At 51.2% G+C, this 17,071-nt stretch overlaps 1 protein-coding gene across 1 annotated transcript in view; it reads left to right on the top strand.

The window, feature by feature from the left end:
- The window catches only part of CPAMD8 (C3 and PZP like alpha-2-macroglobulin domain containing 8), a 74,398-nt gene that overhangs the window by 22,762 nt on the left and 34,565 nt on the right, over nucleotides 1-17,071 (top strand). Inside the window, exons 13-19 of the mRNA XM_032412338.1 lie at nucleotides 107-235; nucleotides 4,819-5,002; nucleotides 6,120-6,292; nucleotides 6,887-7,036; nucleotides 7,398-7,559; nucleotides 9,382-9,524; nucleotides 12,913-12,975. Coding sequence (XP_032268229.1) covers nucleotides 107-235; nucleotides 4,819-5,002; nucleotides 6,120-6,292; nucleotides 6,887-7,036; nucleotides 7,398-7,559; nucleotides 9,382-9,524; nucleotides 12,913-12,975 — 1,004 coding nt within the window. The remainder of the gene's footprint in view (nucleotides 1-106; nucleotides 236-4,818; nucleotides 5,003-6,119; nucleotides 6,293-6,886; nucleotides 7,037-7,397; nucleotides 7,560-9,381; nucleotides 9,525-12,912; nucleotides 12,976-17,071) is intronic.

Raw genomic sequence — 17,071 nt, 5'->3', positions numbered from 1 at the left:
GAACATGAGAGGGTCTTGCGGCAGGCCAGGGCAGGCAGAGGCATCCCCAAGACCCCCTTCCTCCACCAAGCACCCAGGCCTTGACCAACTACCCTCTTTTCTTCAGACCAAGGTGGTAGCACTCAATGGAAAGCCCGTGGGGGCCCAGTACCTGCCCAGCTACCTGTCTCTCAGCAGCTGGTACTCCCCCAGCCAGTGCTATCTGCAGCTGCAGCCACCTTCCCGCCCCCTGCAGGTAAGGCTTTCAGGTGTCCCCCCTCCCTTCCCCGGCAGGATGGGCCCAGAAAGCCGTGAGCACGCACCTGGCATCTGCTCGTCCCCCAGCAGGGCGGATGCTGGTACTGAAGCCGGAGCCCCCATCCCTCCAGCACGGGGCAGGGGGTTCCTTGGGATGAATGCCCGTCATTTAATTATAGTGAACATTTAGGCTGTGGCCCCGGGGTTTACTATGATAAACCTGGCCCTCGGGGTGCAGCCGCTTGCTCCCAGGCCCGAGGCGGGACCCCTGCGGTTGGCCCAGCTTCCCACCGTCTGCAGCTGGCACTTGCTGGGCACAGCCACCGGGGTTTCCCAGCCGACGCTTGCAGACACAGTACAGAGATGAGAGAGCCCCAGAGCTGGGTCTCGTGTTCCTTCTTCCCGGGCTGTTCTTCAACAATCCCGCTTAAGTAAGATGCGCGGAGATGTGTGTGGAGATAGGGAGCTGTAAACATGGAGTAGAAAGTGCAGAGAGTTCCTCTGGGCCCCCTCTCCTCTGCGTGCAGTGTCCCTGAAGATTAGCGGCTTGCCTTCGGGTGGCACGCCCATTACGGTTGATGAGCCAGTGTCCACGTGTCCTTACTGACTAGTCTGCAGGGTACGTTAGGGGCCTCTCCTGCTACTGCAGATTCCGTGGGTTTGGACAAACATATAACGACATGCATCCAGCATTATAGTATTGTACAGAATGGTTTCACTGCCCTAAAAATCCTCTGGGTTCCCCCCAACCTGTTCATTCATCCCTCCATACCCACTAGCCCCTGGCAACCACCGATCTTTTCACTGTCTTTATCCTTCTGCCTTTTCCAGAATGTCGTATCGTGTTGGGAGAAGTGAAAACCCCCGGGGTTGTTTGAACCGGAGGCACAGTTTCAATAGACACGCACAAAGGAAGTCAAGTCACGAGATTTATTTACAGATCGCAGAGTGGGGTGGGCGGGTGCCCAGTGAGCTGGGTCACCTCCATCCCAGGTCACAAGCGAGCAGGAGACAACAGGGCAGCAAGCACCTGTGACTCATAAGGTGGTTGAGGAGGAGGTCACTAACATTTTGGGGGTCAGTGCCAAGTGGTTATTTTATTTTAAAGATTTTTATGTATTTCTTTGTCAGAAAGAGAGTACATAAGCAGGCAGAGGGAGAAGCAGGCTCCCCGCTGAGCAGGGAGCCTGATGCGGGACTCGATCCCAGGACCCTGGGATCACGACCTGAGCCGAAGGCAGATGCCTAACCGACTGAGCCACCCAGGCATCCTGCTAAGTGGTTATTTTAAAAGACATGCGAGGAAAAGTGAAGCAGAAACTTGTGGCCAGAATCCTAAGCTCGGGTCCTCATCCCAATATCCAGACTCAGGGTGTGAGCAGCTTGTCAGGGCATCAAATGCCCAGGTAGCAACTCAAAATAGCTGTTTTCCCATCCCATGTATAGAGTCGTCCCCCCTTATCCACGGGGATACATCCCTGCCTACCCAGTGGCTGACCGAAACTGCACATAGTACCAAACCCTACTTAGACGTTCTTTCCTATACATACGTACCTATGACACAGATTGACTTATAAATTAGGCACAGTAAGAGATTACCAACAATAATTCATAATAAAATAGAACTACCGTAATAATACACTGTAATAAGAACCACGTGACTGTGGTTTCTCTCTCTCAAAATACACCGTACTGTGCCCACCCGGCTTGTGATCACAAGGTGATGGAATGTCTACATGAGGGGATGAAGTAAGGGGAATGACGCAGGTGTTGTGATGTGGCGTTAGGCTGCTTCCAGACCCCCGTGGATGGCGGGTAACCGAAACCACGGATAAGGGGGATTGCTGTAGTTGGAACCGTACGGCACTTAGCTTTTTCACATTGCTTCTTTCACTTAACAACATGCATCGAAGGTTCTGCCTTGTCTTTCCATCATATGGTGTGAACGAATGGTGGTTTGTTCACCCCCTCATCTCTTGGAGGATAGATGTATAATAAAGCACCCTGTTAGCTCCCTTAGCTAGAGGCTCCCTGACATTGCTCCCAGGCCTCACCAGCCCCGGAAGCCTCTGGCATTCCCTTTCTGAGAGCCATGGCCCGGACCCGAGGCGGCCAGGGATGCAACTCAGAGGAATCCTGGCACCGGGGCTGCCCGTTTCGGGGGCTTAGCGGCCCTCTGCAGGGGTTATGAGAATGAGAAAGTCATTCGAGATTGTGCCTGGCTTGGCTGAACACGCTGTTCTTGTTGTAATTAATGCTATTCAAGCAGCAGCGTGTTGTGGGGATGCTGGCCTTGGCTGCCATCCCACGGGGGCGGGAAGGAGCCCTGTGTCCCCAGCCGCCGGTACTGCAGTTCCTATTAGGCAGGGACTTGGTTGGGCCACTCAGACTTTCCCCTCGGAGGGACATCTCCATCCTGCCTGAGTCGGCCCAGCAGGCTCCAGCCCCTCCCCCCGCGACTGTCACCGAGGGGCCCTGGGCGCAACCTCAGGGCATTGAGACAAGAGTGGCCGTGCTGGGTCCAGCCTGGGCTCTGTGTCAGGCTCCTTTACCCTTCCTCCAGCTCCGAGGCGCATGTAGGGGGGAGCTGCTCTGTGAACGGGGGCTGGCAAGCCAGTCTTTTAGGATTGCTGTGATACCATGGGGTTCGTTCATGAAGAGGAGGAAGGTTTTGCTCTTTTCTTTTTTCCAACATCTGAAACGCAAGGGGACTTTTGTTTATAGGTGTCTTTTTATAAGGTGAATATTTACAAACTTAGAAATCGTAAAAAACTAGATTTATGAATTAACATTTTGCCTCTATCCATCCATCCTCCCACTCAGCCAGCTCACTTGTCCACCTACCACCCAACCAGCCATCCACCCATCCACCCATCCATCTACCCATCCATCCATCTACTCCTTTAGACTTTTTTTTTTTTTGTGGCAACATTGGAAAATAAGTTACAGATGTTATGATGCTTCACTCTTAAATACTTGATCATAACATGTCCTAAAAATAAGGACATTCTTCAGCATGATCTCAAGGCTCTTGTCGCATCTAAGAAAATTATGTTAACTCAAGATACTGTTTAATTCACAGGCAATATTCCGATTTTCAAAGATGTCCCCAAGATGTAACTTATGTCTTGCGTGTGAACAACCCATGCACGTGTACACGATCTCATGCACACAAGTGTAAGCGTGCAACCATCTGCATGTGCCTTTGGGAACACGCGTGCACGTGTGCATGCCTGCATTTCATTCAGGATCAGTTTACGTGTTGCATTTGGCTCTTCTGTGTCCATAGTTGCTCTTGATCTGGAACGGTCCCTGCCTCTGCCTTTTCATTGCCATGACGTTTGTGAAGAATTCAGGCCCGTGGTCTTGTAGATGATCCCACATTCTGAATTAGAATCAGGCAGAATTGCTACGTATGTGCTGCTCTTTTGGGGCCCTGGCAAGAGGCACAGATTGAGGACACCCCACTCTTGCTGGAGCTGATCATATCCTTGGGTTGGGTCTGATTCCTCCCCAGCTCTTTCCCCTTGCAGGGGAGGCTGCTGAATAATGGGAGTGACAGTCTGAGGCCCGTGCCACAATGTCCTTACCCCCAGCAACCTCTCCCCCCACCCCAGCATCACTGACAATCCTGGCTGTAATCCCTTATCGCCAGGGGGGCTACGTGATGGCGGTTCTGAATTCTGTCATTCCTTCTGGGTTTATTAGTACAAAGAACGAACTTTCCATCTCTCCTCCCTACGGTTATTTTTGTTGCTGTGTAGTGGTTCAGAGTATGTTACAGACTTAAGGACTTAAAAAAAAAATTGCTCAATATGTTATAATCTGTTATCATACTTTTTTTTATTTTAAATTTTGGAATAATTTTTGATTTTCAGATGAGGTGCTTGGACAGTGCAGGGAGATCCTGCATATCCTACTTCCAGCTTCCCCTGCTGATTTTAAGTTTTAGGAAATTGTTCGTCTTTTTGCTATTGAGTTGTGAGAATTTTTTATGTGTTCTGGACCCTAGACCCTTACCAGATTTGTGACCAGGGATGCTCAGGGTCTGGGGTTTTTATGGGGGGGGGGGCAGTCACATAGCCCTGGCTAACCACTTGCATAGCTGACCTCAGTCCCAGCCCCTCCAGAGGTCAAGCTGATAGAGTGTGACCCAGCCCTCATAAATCATATTGTCAGTATCTGGTATGGCTTGAGGTCTTGGGTAAACAAAGATACTTACCAGGCAGGACATTTCAGAGGCTTAGAGATCCCCTCTCGGGGGCTGGGGGACAAAGGCCAGACCTCTCTTTGGGCCAAGTTCACTTCTTTACTGCACCCTACCCCATCGAGAGCTTCCACACTGGTTAGAACGCTCGATCCGACCACAGCCCCATTTGCAGGGCCGCAGCTGAGGCTGCCATGGGGACATGGCCACTGCCACGATGCCCCGTTCTCGGCCCTGAGGCCAGCGCCCCTGCCCAGCCATGTCCTGGCCTCCCTGTGGCCCCAGAGCAGCCGTCTGCCCTGGGGTGGGCTCTGGCGTTGGTGCCAGGCCGTGGGGTGCCAGGCAGTGCTCCCCATGCTGCATGTCTCCCCCAGGTCGGAGAGGAAGCCCATTTCCCCATGAAGTCCACGTGTCCCTGCAACTTCACCCTGTACTACGAGGTGGCTACGCGGGGCAACATCGTGCTCTCTGGCCAGCAGCCCGCGCCCCTCACCCACCAGAGAAGCAGGCGGGTGGCCCCAGAGACACCCATTCGCTTAATGCACCTTTCGGAGACAGGTGAGCCAGGCCACTGACCGGAGTTCCTTGTTCCTTCTGAACCACTGAGACTGGGGCGAGTCACCCCGGAAAGGAGGGGGAAGCGGGGCTCAGCCCGGCAGGGGTGCCTGCCTCGGGGCGGAGGGCACGTGTCCCGGGCAAGATGGGGCTCGGGCCAGGGGGCGGGCAGTGAGCAGCTGCTGGAGGTGGCGAGGTCCTCCCCAGGCTGTCCTCATTGCCTGTCTGCAGGGGGACAGGGGTGCGCTGGCCCCCATCGGGCTGTGTTGCCATATGCCAGCCCAGAACCCCTCCCACCTAGGAGTCCTCCTCCTCCTCCCTCTCCTTGACTCCATGTGCTTCTCACGAGACCCACCACCTCCCCTGGGTCTTCCTTAGCCTCCTCTTGCCTCGTAGCCCTTCTGCCTCAAGCAGGATCCCCACACTGGGCGGGAGGCGGGGGGACACTTGAAGGCAGGCTGTTTGTGGTGGGGCGCGAGGGGGGGACACTTGAAGGCAGGCCGTTTGTGGTGGGGCCCTCCTGTGCACGGCAGGGTGTGGGGCAGCATCCCCGGCCTCCACCCATTCGGTGCCAGCTGCCGGCAGCAACCTATCCACGCAGTGTGACAACCTAAGAAGTCTCCAGATACTGCCAGTGTCCGTAAGGGGAAAAGTCACCTGTAGGTGAGAATCAGAGATAGATAGATAGGCAGGCAGACAGACAGACAGGGACCCTTTCTCTCATGGGAAGGCAGAGTTTCCCACGCCGCGCACTACTAACGTTTGGGGCTGGATCATTCTCCCTGTGCTCTGTAGGGTGCTGAGCCGCATCCCCGGCCCCACCCACTAGATGCACTCCCAAGTCGTGACAGCCAAAAATGTCCCCTGGGGGGCAGCATCGCGCTGGCTGAGAACTGCTGGCAGGCATAGTGCTTTGGGAATCCTACCCCCCCATCCTTTTGGGCTTCCCTTCCCTTCTAGGTGAAGTAACAGGGGATGTGAGTATCTATGGATCACTTGCCTGGGGCCAGCACCTCCCCCTGCGGTGCCGCATGTCACCCCCAGGGCAGCCTGGGGCATTGGTGGTCCCGTTGTGGGCTGCTGGGTTCTCATGCCTCTCCCCACCTTTGACTTGTCCTAGAGCCCCCTCCTGCCCCAGCAGCCGAGGTCAACGTGTGTGTGACCTCCCTCCGGCTGGCCGTGAGCCCCAGCATGGTCCCCCTGGGCCGCCTGCTCGTCTTCTATGTCAGGGAGAATGGTGAAGGGGTTGCCGACAGTCTCCAGTTTGCTGTTGAGACCTTCTTCGAAAACCAGGTAGAACATGGGGAGCCAGCGAGGGGAGCGGGGGAGGGGTGGGCAGGCAAGCGCCATCCGGGGTGTCTGTGTCCGGGTCACAGCTGCCCCTGCACTTGCAGAGGGTGTCAAGGGCAGGACTGTAAGGGCCGCCCTGCCTTCAGGAATAATAGCAACATAAGTCGCATCTTTATGCTCCTCCGAAAGTCCCCCAGAGGGGGATTGCATTAACCCCACCCAGGGAAAGCAGTCCGCTGTTCTCTGTCCCCACTGGGTTCCAGGCCTAAGGGGACACTGCTCCTGTCCCCAGCAGCGGGTTCAACCTTTTGCCCCACCCCGTCCCTGCATCCTTTGAAACTGGCTGCCACATGCCCTCAACTGGTGCCTGTCTCCCCACCCGTCTCCTCCTCTCCCGTCCTCCGCACAGAATGTTCCAGTTGCCCTGGCCTTGTTCCTGTCACTCTGCCTCCCGCCCTTGTCCTCGCCTGGGCAGCAAGGCCAGAGTCCCCCACTGAGCTGGCGAGGACCAACTCTCGTTGGCAGGTGGAGAGGGTGGGTGGGTCAGTCGGGAGAGGTTGGCCAAGCTCCCGATTTCTCCGCTGTGTTTGGGTCCAGGTTTCACTGACGTATTCGGCAAACGAGACCCAGCCCGGGGAGGTTGTTGACCTGCGGGTCAGGGCTGCGAGGGGCAGCTGCGTGTGTGTCACTGCGGTGGACAAGAGCGTCTACCTGCTCAGGTCTGGGTTCCAGCTGACTCCGGCCCAGGTGCGTGGGGGCCCTCGGGCGCCAGGGTCCAGCACCTCCAGGGGGGCTCTCCCTTTCCAGTAAGTGAAGGGCCCATGTGAGTCTAGATTCTTTCTCTCACTGGTGAACCCAGTCCTGATGGTTGCTTTGGTGAGTTGAAAGATCTTGGGGTCAAATTCATCAGACTCTTGCAATATAACATTGTCCAGGTCCTACCTCTCCAGCCCCTCTGCCCGATGACACCAATGCCCATCCCCCAAGATGGTCTCCAAGTGATATTCATGAAAGGAGGTGGAAATAGGAGCATGCCAGACCCCTGAGAGCCAGTTTGGGTTGACAAGAAACCTCCAGTAGACCGGTCCCTGTTCCCCTTTGCCTGTAGGTTTTCCGGGAATTGGAAGATTATGATGTTTCTGATGCCTTCGGGGCGTCCCGGGAGGATGGGTCCTTCTGGTGGGCTGGACTGGTGGCCCGACGACGCCGGCGCTCCTCCATCTTCCCGTGGCCCTGGGGCATCACCAAGGACTCCGGGTCTGCCTTCACTGTAAGGACAGGTGGTCTAAGACCCACCGCCCCCTTCCAAGCGCCTCTCACTTTGAAACAGACGATCTCGGGGATACAGAGATGGTCAGGGGGGACATTTCCAAACTTTTATTGGGGCAGCACTAATTTTTTATTCTCTCCAACGAGAGCTCATAAGTGGACCCTCCCGATTTGCAAGGCAGACGAGGTGTAGAACGTTATGAGTGTCGACTGATAACTTGAACTTGGGACGAAGCAAAGGCATCAAGGGTGCTTTGCTGGAAGGAAAACCTTCACCCTGGGAGCAGACAGCCGCCCACCCCAACATTGGTAGCTCTCATCTGTGCTCCTCCTTCCTGGCTGCGGGGGCCGGGGGTCCCAGGGGGTGCAGTAGGTGCGAGCATCGTTCTAGATCATGCCAGGAGCCCACATGAGCACGCTGGCGGTCTCCACTCGAATGCACCGCCCATTTGTGGGTGCTTTTCATCCCAGTTTTAAAATCATTTAAAACGCATCCTTTTTCTCCTGTTTTTATTATGGAAGACTTTCAGACATACAGAAAAGTTGAACAAATTAACAAACACCTATATACCCACCACCTAGATCCCACAATTAACATTTTGCTGCAGTAGCTAAAAAATACATTACACATCTATATCTGTCTGTATCTGTATTGATACGTGTATCTATATCTGCATTGGAACAGATGACGTTTCAATGACACATTTGTTGAACGCCTGGCAGCTTGAACTGAGCCCTGGCAGCTTTTGGAATTAAGAGGTGATGCCTCTGAGTCCAAGCAATTGACTTTACATTCCTTGTTCCCAAAGCAGAGCAGGGCTTCCCTACAATCGAGTGGCTCCCAGTATTTTTTTTAAGGATTTTATTTATTTATTTGAGACAGAGCGATAGAAAATGAGCACAAATGAGGGGAGGGGCAGAGGCAGAGGGAGAAGCAGACTCCCCGCTGAGCAGGGAGCCCGAAGTAGGACTCGATCCCAGGACCCTGAGATCATGACCTGAGCTGAAGGCAGACGCTTACCTGACTGAGCCGCCCAGGCGCCCCACTCCCAGTGTTTAACCCAGTGATGAAAGTAGTAACAGTCACAGTTGCGGTCATCTGTCTCTGGTCTAGATCAGGCATGGTGCCAACTGATTTTTTTTTTATTGTGAAATTCACAATTAGCAGAAATAACAAAAAAATGAACCATTTTATTCATTTATTTATTTGATAGAGAGAGAGAGCACAAGCAGGGGAAGCAGGAGAGGGAGAAGCAGGCTTCCCGTCCAGCAGGGAGCCCGATGCGGGGCTCGATCCCAGGACTCTGGGACCATGACCTGAGCCGAAGGCAGACGCTTAACTGACTGAGCGACCCAGGTGCCCCAAAATGAACCATTTTAAAGTGGACAGTTGGGTGGCATTTAGGACACTCACAGTGTTGTGCAACAGCACGTCTGTCTAATTCCAGAACATTTTCATGACCTCAAAAGGAAACCCCATCCCCATGAGCAGTCACTCCCTGCCCCCTCCCCCCCGGCAACCATGAATCTGCTTTCTGTCTCTGTGGATTTGCCTGTTCAGGATGTTTCACATAAACGGAGTCACACATTGTGGCTCTTTGTCCCGAGCCACAGATGCACTGGTCTCCCCGCCACTCTGCCCTGCGTGGTCACTGGGTCCCATGATCCCCTCAGTCTGTGTCACCAAGCCCAGAGCAGAGGACTGACTCCCTCAGAGCCACGACGCAGCGGTGATGTTGGCCTGGTAGCCCCGAAGTGGTGGAACTGTTGGGGCCATCACATCCGCTTGCCCACCGGGGTTCCGGGCATTGTCTATTGCTTAGGAAACGGGCCTGGTGGTGATGACCGACCTGGTGAGCCTGAACCACCGACAGGATGGCAGCCTATACACGGATGAGGCTGTCCCTGCCTTCCAGCCCCACACGGGAAGCCTGGTGGCGGCGGGCTCCTCCAGACAACCCCCCAGGTAATTGCCGCCTCGAGCAGCGTTGTCTGACCTCATCCTGTGGACACTGGGGGCTGGATCATTCTCTGTGGCGGGGCTGTCCATGCGCAGTGGGTGCTGAGTGGCATCGCTGGCCTCCACCCACCTGATGCCAATAACACCCCTTTCGCCTGGTTGTAACAACCGAAGACGTCTTCAGATATTGCCCAGTGTCCCCCGGGGGCAAAGTCACTACTGACCTAGTGGGCTAGGGAACCGACCACTTCAGCCCCCCTCCTCAGTTCCTGGCCATACCCGAGTGTGTAGGGGGCTGCGGGTGCAGAGGGAGGAAGGTGCATCAGGAGAGAGCTCCCTGGAACAGAGGGTTTGGGGTGGGGAGGGAAGCTGGAGTTTGACCCTCCCTCTCCCAGGGACTGTACTTAGAAAATTCTTTCTATTATCTCTTTCCTCCACCTGTTCCTTCCTCTTCCTTCTCCTCCTCTCTCTTCCCTTTTCTCCTTCAATTCTCTGCCTTTTCGAGTTGGACACCGAGTAATGCTTTTCAGTCTCTTATTTTAACTCTACATATTTAAGCCTTTTGAAGGTTATGAATTTTCCTCAGAATGCTGCTCTGGCAGCTCCCGGGTCGTGCCATGAAGTGTTTCTATTGTTGCTTGGTTCCAAATGGGTGCTAGCTTTCTGAGCTGTGACTTACCCAGAAGTGGACATGTTTTAAACTTTCAAAGTGATATTTTAAATTATTTTTTCATCTGTTTTATAAATTTGTATCAAACATGCATTATGACTGGTGAACGTGGTCTGTATGTTATCCATTGTCTGGTTCTTACTTTGAAGGCGTTTTGTGTGGCCAGTTTTTGTAAAGGCTTGTGTCTTCTTGAAAAGAAGATCCCAGCCCCCATCAATTCGGTACAAGGCTCTCTATGCATACTTTAGGTCAAGCCTATTGATGGGGATGCCCAAATCCTCCATATTCTTGCTCACTTCTTGTTTGTCTGTCTGTTTGCTAACTTATCGATGACTGAGGGAGACGGGTTCACATCTCTCCCTTAGATTTGTGGCTTTGTCCCTGGAGTCTTGGAAAACTTTGTTTCACAGGAGGTGGTGTTTTTCTCCTCTCTCCTGTCTCCCCTCCCTTCTCTCCCACCCCCTTCTTCTGCTGCCTGTCTTACTCCCTTCTCAAGCCCAGCTCTCAGCCAGCTAGTTGGGGAAGGGGGAGTGTTCTAAAGACCGTGGCTCTCCACTCTTTCTGGCTTTAGGGGCTGGCATGGGGGAGGCAGGCCTTGGCTTTACTCCCTCCTGCCCACTCCTCCAAGAGGGACTCAGAACCAAGGGGCTGGGGCTGGGGTCTGTGTGGTCAGTAGTGCCTCAGGATCTGGTCTCTCTGGAGACCTTCAAGGTGGGCCCCACACTCCTCAGCCTTTGTGCTGAGCCAGAAGTGGCCCAGGGGACCTCCTGCCCTGGCAGGCCTGTCCACAAAAGCCCTCTCCATCTTTCACACCCTTTCTGTCTAGATTGAGATTCCTGGATACTTTGTTCTCCTGGGTTCTTCCTGCCTGGGCTGCACACTTAGCAGGAGTGTGGCAGGCCCTCAAGGGTCCTAGTTTCTAAACTCCAAATCATGGCATGGGCAGACCAGCTCCCCACTGGGTACTTTGGAGGCATACGGAGGCATTTCTAGCATGTGGTTGGGTGAGGGCCTCCACTCACCAGACACCGCCTCAAGGGCCCTGACCCTGTCATGTGCAGGAACCCTAAGATCTTGGCCTGGAGTGGGTATGAAAGTAATTTTCTGAAACCCCAAACCACGAAGGCAATTGTAAATCCCAGTGCAGAGAGAGGCATAAGACATGCCTTTAAAAGGAAGTGTCCCTGCCTTTTTGTAATTGGTTCACACATCCATATCCTGAGGACAAGATCTTTTTCTTAACCATATGCAGTGGTTAAAGTTTTTTCAAGCAGTGTGAAAGTTTTTGTAATTAAATGTAAGTCTCTCTCCTGCCTCTACACCCTTCATTCCCTTGTTTAGAGGCAACCATGGTCAATAATTTCTTAGATATCCTTCTAGAAATTTTCTGTGCATATACAAGGATTTTTTAAAAGATTTATTTATTTTAGAGGAGAAGGAGAGCACAAGCAGGAGGGGCAGAGAGAGAGGGAGAGAGAATTCCAAGCAGACTCAGTGCTCAGCACGGAGCCTGATGCAGGGCTCGATCCCAGGACCCAGAGATCATGACCTGAGCTGAAACCAAGAGTCGAATGCTTAACTGACTGCACCACCCAGGTGCCCCTAAACAAGGATTAAAAAAAAAAAAAACAATGAGAGAACACTATAATACTGTTCCAGGCCTTCCTTTTTAAAGTCAACAATAAGTCTTGGAGACCAACCCATCTCAGTATACCTGCACTGACCTCACTCTGCTAGACTGACATGTAGCATCCCATGGCATGAATGTGCTACCAGCTGATTAACCCACCCTCTTGATGGAGATTTTTGGCTGTTTGCTGCCACGAACCAACCCATTTTTCTGTCCTGGCACCTGTGTCCATGGGTATTTCCAGGGTGCATTCCTTGGAGAGATACTGCAGTTTGAAAGGATGTGAGCATTTTTAATTTTGAGAAGTTTTGCCCAATTTCAAGTAGGGCTTGTTTTTAATTATTATTTTTATTTTTAAGGATTTTATTTATTTATTTGTCAGAGAGAGAGAGATTGAGTACAAGCAGGGAGAGTGGCAGGCAGAGGGAGAAACCGGCTCCCCGCTGAGCAGGGAGCCCGATGCAGAGCTTGATCCCTGGACCCTGGGATCATGACCTGAGCCAAAGGCAGATGCTTAACCCACTGAGCCACCTAGGCGTCCCATTATTATTATTTTTTTAAAGAACAAGACAGTCCCTGAGGAAGGTGGGGTGTGAGGCTCCTGAGGATGAACCCGAATGGAAGGTGCTCTTTAGGAAACAGGGAGGGGCTGGGGGTGGTGGTGGATAGCTCAATGTGATGGTACAGAAAAACATGGCAAACCCAGAGGGGGGAAATTAGCAAAGGGGAAGACATGGCGGGGGGGGGGGGGTCCCTGTGACCCTTCTTACCTTCTAAATTCAGGATGTGAAGTGCCACTGTTGAGTTAAAGTTTCTGTCAAACCTTTGATGCATCACTTCTATGAGTCCTCATCAAGTAGAATGTTAACCCTGCCAGGTGAAAGAACTAGAACTAGCACGTTCCGTCCTAATCAAGTAGAGTGTTAATTGACAGCCAAGAGAATTAAGCCACGACACCTAACTAAGTCGAATGTTAACCTTTCCAGGTAAGACTTACTATGTTACGTTCTACTTGGGTAGAAGTTTACCTGCCAGGTGACAGAATTAAGGTATGCCCCATGACACTTTCTCATTTCTTCTTTAATTTTTCATAGAGCAGAGAAGACGAAAAGGACCTTCTTCCCCGAAACATGGATTTGGCGTTGTCTGAACATCAGGTACAGTGAGCTTTTTTTTTTTTTTTTACAGTAAGATGCCGTTTCTTCGCTGTGTTTGCGGTCTGACTCAGAGGCACTCAGGCAAATCTAGATCGTTCCCAGTGGGCTTGCTTTCAGATCTGACATCAGCATCTGAGTCAGACTTTGGGCATCCTTTTCCAACACATAAAACTCAACACCATGAAGTCAGCCCCAAATCCCGCTGCGGCCTCGGACATCTGCTCAGGAAATATGAAATGCAGGGTCTTCGTGCCTCTTATGACTCCCACTTGGGGTAACTCTATCCGCTCTGTTTGCATAACGAGCTCATTAAAACGATTACAGTTCCCTGGAACATGAACTTGACCCCGCCCCCCCACGCCTCCCTCACTCCTCAGGGGCCTCGGGCTCCTGCCCACAAAACAGACTGCTTTTCTCAGCATATTTCCTTTCCACGTTCCCCCCCACCACCTTTTCAGTTCTTTCTGAAGAAGCCCTGCTGTGCCAAATTCCTGCCAGATGCTGTTGGCTTTTTTTTCTTTCAATACTTGGTGACAGAATACCAATGGTACTAGTAGAAGGTCATGGTGGTCTGCCCTGGGAAACTAGTTAGGCAGGAAAGATCAGATGCCCCCCGGGCCGTGGGTGGGCTTACTGCTGAGCTGGGCCCCACTTCCAGACACAAGATGCCATGGCACGCCATCATCACAGAACTGAGCTCCCAGCTGGCGGCTCCTCAGCCTAAGGATGTGTGTGTCCCCATTATGGGAAGACTTAACTCCTGGTCAGAACAGATCCAGATGACTGCGTTTCGTTCTAGGGGTCTAAATCTAAGATGGGCTGTCTGTCTGTTACCATTCAAATGTACCAAATGTATCTACTTTTTCTGGGGGCCAGATGTTTTTGGTGCCAGGTAATGTTTTGGGTACCAGGGTTGGCACCTTGAACAAGGTGGACACTCAGGTTGCTTCCACCTTTTGCCTATGATAAATTACCCTGCTGTGAACACAGGTGTGCAAATATCTCCTTGAGACCCCTCTTGCAGTTCTTTGGGGTGGATACCCAGAAGTGGAATTGTTGGCTCATATGGTAATTCTATGTTTAATTGTTTGAGGAACCGCCATCCTGTTTTCCACAGAGGCTGCACCATTTTACACACCTGCTAACAGTGCACAAGGATTCTTCTTTGAATATTTGATAGAATTTGGGGCGCCTGGGTGGCTCACTCGGTTAAGCGTGCGACTCTTGGTTCCGGCGCAGGTCATGATCTCAAGGTTGTGGGATCAAGGGATGCGGAAGCCCCACATCAGGCTCCACGCTCGGCTTGGAGTCTGCTTAGGACTCTCTCTTCCTCTCCCTCTGCCCCTCCCCCTCCACCCTAAAATAAATAAATAAATCTTTAAAAAATTTTTTTTAAATGTTTGTTAGAATTCACCAGTGAAGCCATCAGGTCCAGGGCTTTTCTTTATAAAGAGATTTTTGGTTATTGATTCAATCTCCTTGCAGGTCTGTTCAGCTCTAGGTCTGTTCAGATTTTGGTTTTCTTTGTAATTTGGACTTGATTGGTTTTGCATTTCTAGGAATTTGCCCATTTCATCTAGATTATCCAAGTTCTTGGTGTACAATTGTTCATGTATTTTTTAATAATCTTTTTATTTCTGAGAATGGTAGTAATGTCCCCACTTTCATATTTTAGTAATTTGAGTCTTCTCTCTTTTTATCCTTTGTCTAGTTAAAAGCTGGTCAGTTTCATTGATCTTTTCAAAGAACCAGCTTTTGGTTTTGTTGATACTCTATTATTTTTCTGTTCTCTATTTTAGTTATCTCTGCTCTAATCTTTATTATTTCTTTCTGTTAGCTTTGGGTTTAGTTTGTTTTTCTTTTTCTAGTTCTTTAAATTGTGAAATTAGGTTGTTTATTTGAGATCTTTCTTCTTTTTTAATAGGTTTACAGCTATAAATTTCCCCCTTAGCACAGCTTTTGCTGCATCCCATAAGTTTTGATATGTTATGTTTTGTTTTCATTCATCTCTGGGTATTTTAAAATTTCCTTTGTGATCTCTTCTTGGATCCATTGGTTAATTAAGAATAAGTTGTTTAGTTTCCACAAATTTGCAAATTTTCCAGTTTTCCTTTTCTTACTGATTTCTAACTTTGTCCCATCATGGTCAGAGATGATACTTTGTATGATATCTACCTTTTAAAATCTACTGAGACTTCCTCTGTGGCCTAATACATGGTCTGTCTTGAAGACTGCCCCATGTGCACTGGAGAAGAATGTGGGTGCTCTTGCTGGGTAGAGTGTTCTGTGAATGTCTGCTGGATCTAGTTGCTTTATTGTGTTAAGTCTTCTACTTGCTTACTTATCTTCTGTCTGGTTGTTCTATTGTTCAGAGTGGAACATCGAAGTCTCCCAACTATTACTGTAGGGCTATTTATTTCTTGCTCGGGTTCTGTCCATTTATGTATGTATATCAGTAGTCTCTTATTAGGTGCACACATGTTCATAATTATTATATTTTTTTTGCTGTACTGAACCTTTTATTAACATATAATGTTCTTCTTGGTCTCTTGTAGCCTTTTTGGACATAATGTCCATTTTGTGTGCTCTCAGGATAGCTGTACCTGCTCAATCTTGGTTACTACTGACCTGGCATATCTTTCCATCCTTTCACTTTCAACCTATTTTTGTCTTTGGAGCTAAAGTGAGTCTTTTGTGGACAGCAGATAGGTCATGTTTTTTAATTAACTCTGTTGATCTCTGCTTTTTGATTGGAAAGTTTAATCCATTTACATTTAATGTAATTACTCATAAGGAGGGCCTCACGTCTGTCATTGTGCTCTTTGTTTTCTTTGTGCCTTATAGCAGTTTTGAGATGGCAGCACAGGGCAGGGACCTAGCTCAGGGTACATGGTGGGGATCAGAGACAGCATCCTGGTTCCAGCATCCAGGATGTTCCATCCTCGGCTATGTTGCCCACCTCCCCTCTGTGAGTTTTTTGGGGTAGTCGCAGTGCACCGTGCAGCTCTCAGTCCATAGCAAGAGCCCAGCCAGTCTGGCAGGCATCTCTCATTCTTGTGGTTGTTTCATGGTTATTTCAGGCAGAGGGAACAGCCTGAGCTTGGTGAGCAGAGGAGGGTGTGGTGTGGGCATGAAAGCAGCAGGTAACCCTGAGCAGTTGGGCAAGGCTCAAGGGTCAAGATGCCACAAGGGTAGGATAGTTTGGAGCCTTCAAGAGTTCAGCTGAGCTGGAGAGAGGGAGAGCTGAGCTGTCAGGTGTCAGAGTGGCCAATTCAAGCAATGACAAGGAGCCATAGTGAAAGTAATGGTGAAGCCTTTCATCTTTACTGTGACCATATAGCCTGACTCCCCCTATTCCGTTTGCCCCACAGAATGTCATACCTTGCAGGGGATCAGACATGGGGTTGTCTCACTGTGGAGGGAGCCTTGGGCAAAAGGCTCCGACAGTTTTATGGACCCTGGCATCAGAGAAATGGAGGGAGGAGGACTCAGAGTGGGAAAGTACTGGGTGCTGAGCCAAAGTGGCGAGAAATGCCTTCGAGATTTCCTCCCACTGATAAGGAGACCTTGGCAATGGGTCTTCAGACACCTAATGACCTTGGGGCCCAGGCAGGTCCCTAGTGACACATAGACCTAGGAATGGAGGCAGTGGGGCTGGGAAGGCCGAGCATGGCTGGTGATCCCCTTCAGAGGCCACAGTTCACTGGCTATGCCACTAGCCTGGTGTGGGGAAGGCAGTGTCCCCTGACGGCTGCCAGGGAAAGCCTTCGTAATGGCCTGTGGTCAGGCCTAAAAGAATCACACAAAGGGTTTTTAACTGGGAGTCGGGCTCCACAGGAGTCTATAGGACAGGGATGCCAGACCAGGAAGAGTTGATGTCCCCTGGGCGGGGGGTGGGAGGGTGGGGGGCAGGTTGGTGGCACTCAGTGTCCATGGAAAAGTTGGCTGTGATCATATGAAGCTGACAAATGTCCTGCCAAATGGGAAGAGGCCACTTGAGTTGTAACAGGTGATAACATGTGATCCTCATAGAGGGGAGGATGGAGGCCCCAGGTCCCGGGGGGTTGCTGTGTGCCACGGGCTGGCGTGTCCGGCC

The sequence above is a fragment of the Phoca vitulina genome, unplaced genomic scaffold, assembly GCF_004348235.1.
Source record: "Phoca vitulina isolate PV1807 unplaced genomic scaffold, GSC_HSeal_1.0 scaffold13, whole genome shotgun sequence".
Lineage (NCBI taxonomy): Eukaryota > Metazoa > Chordata > Mammalia > Carnivora > Phocidae > Phoca > Phoca vitulina.
The sequence above is the reverse complement of the archived record's forward strand: the minus strand, read 5'-3'. Positions and strand labels throughout refer to the sequence as shown.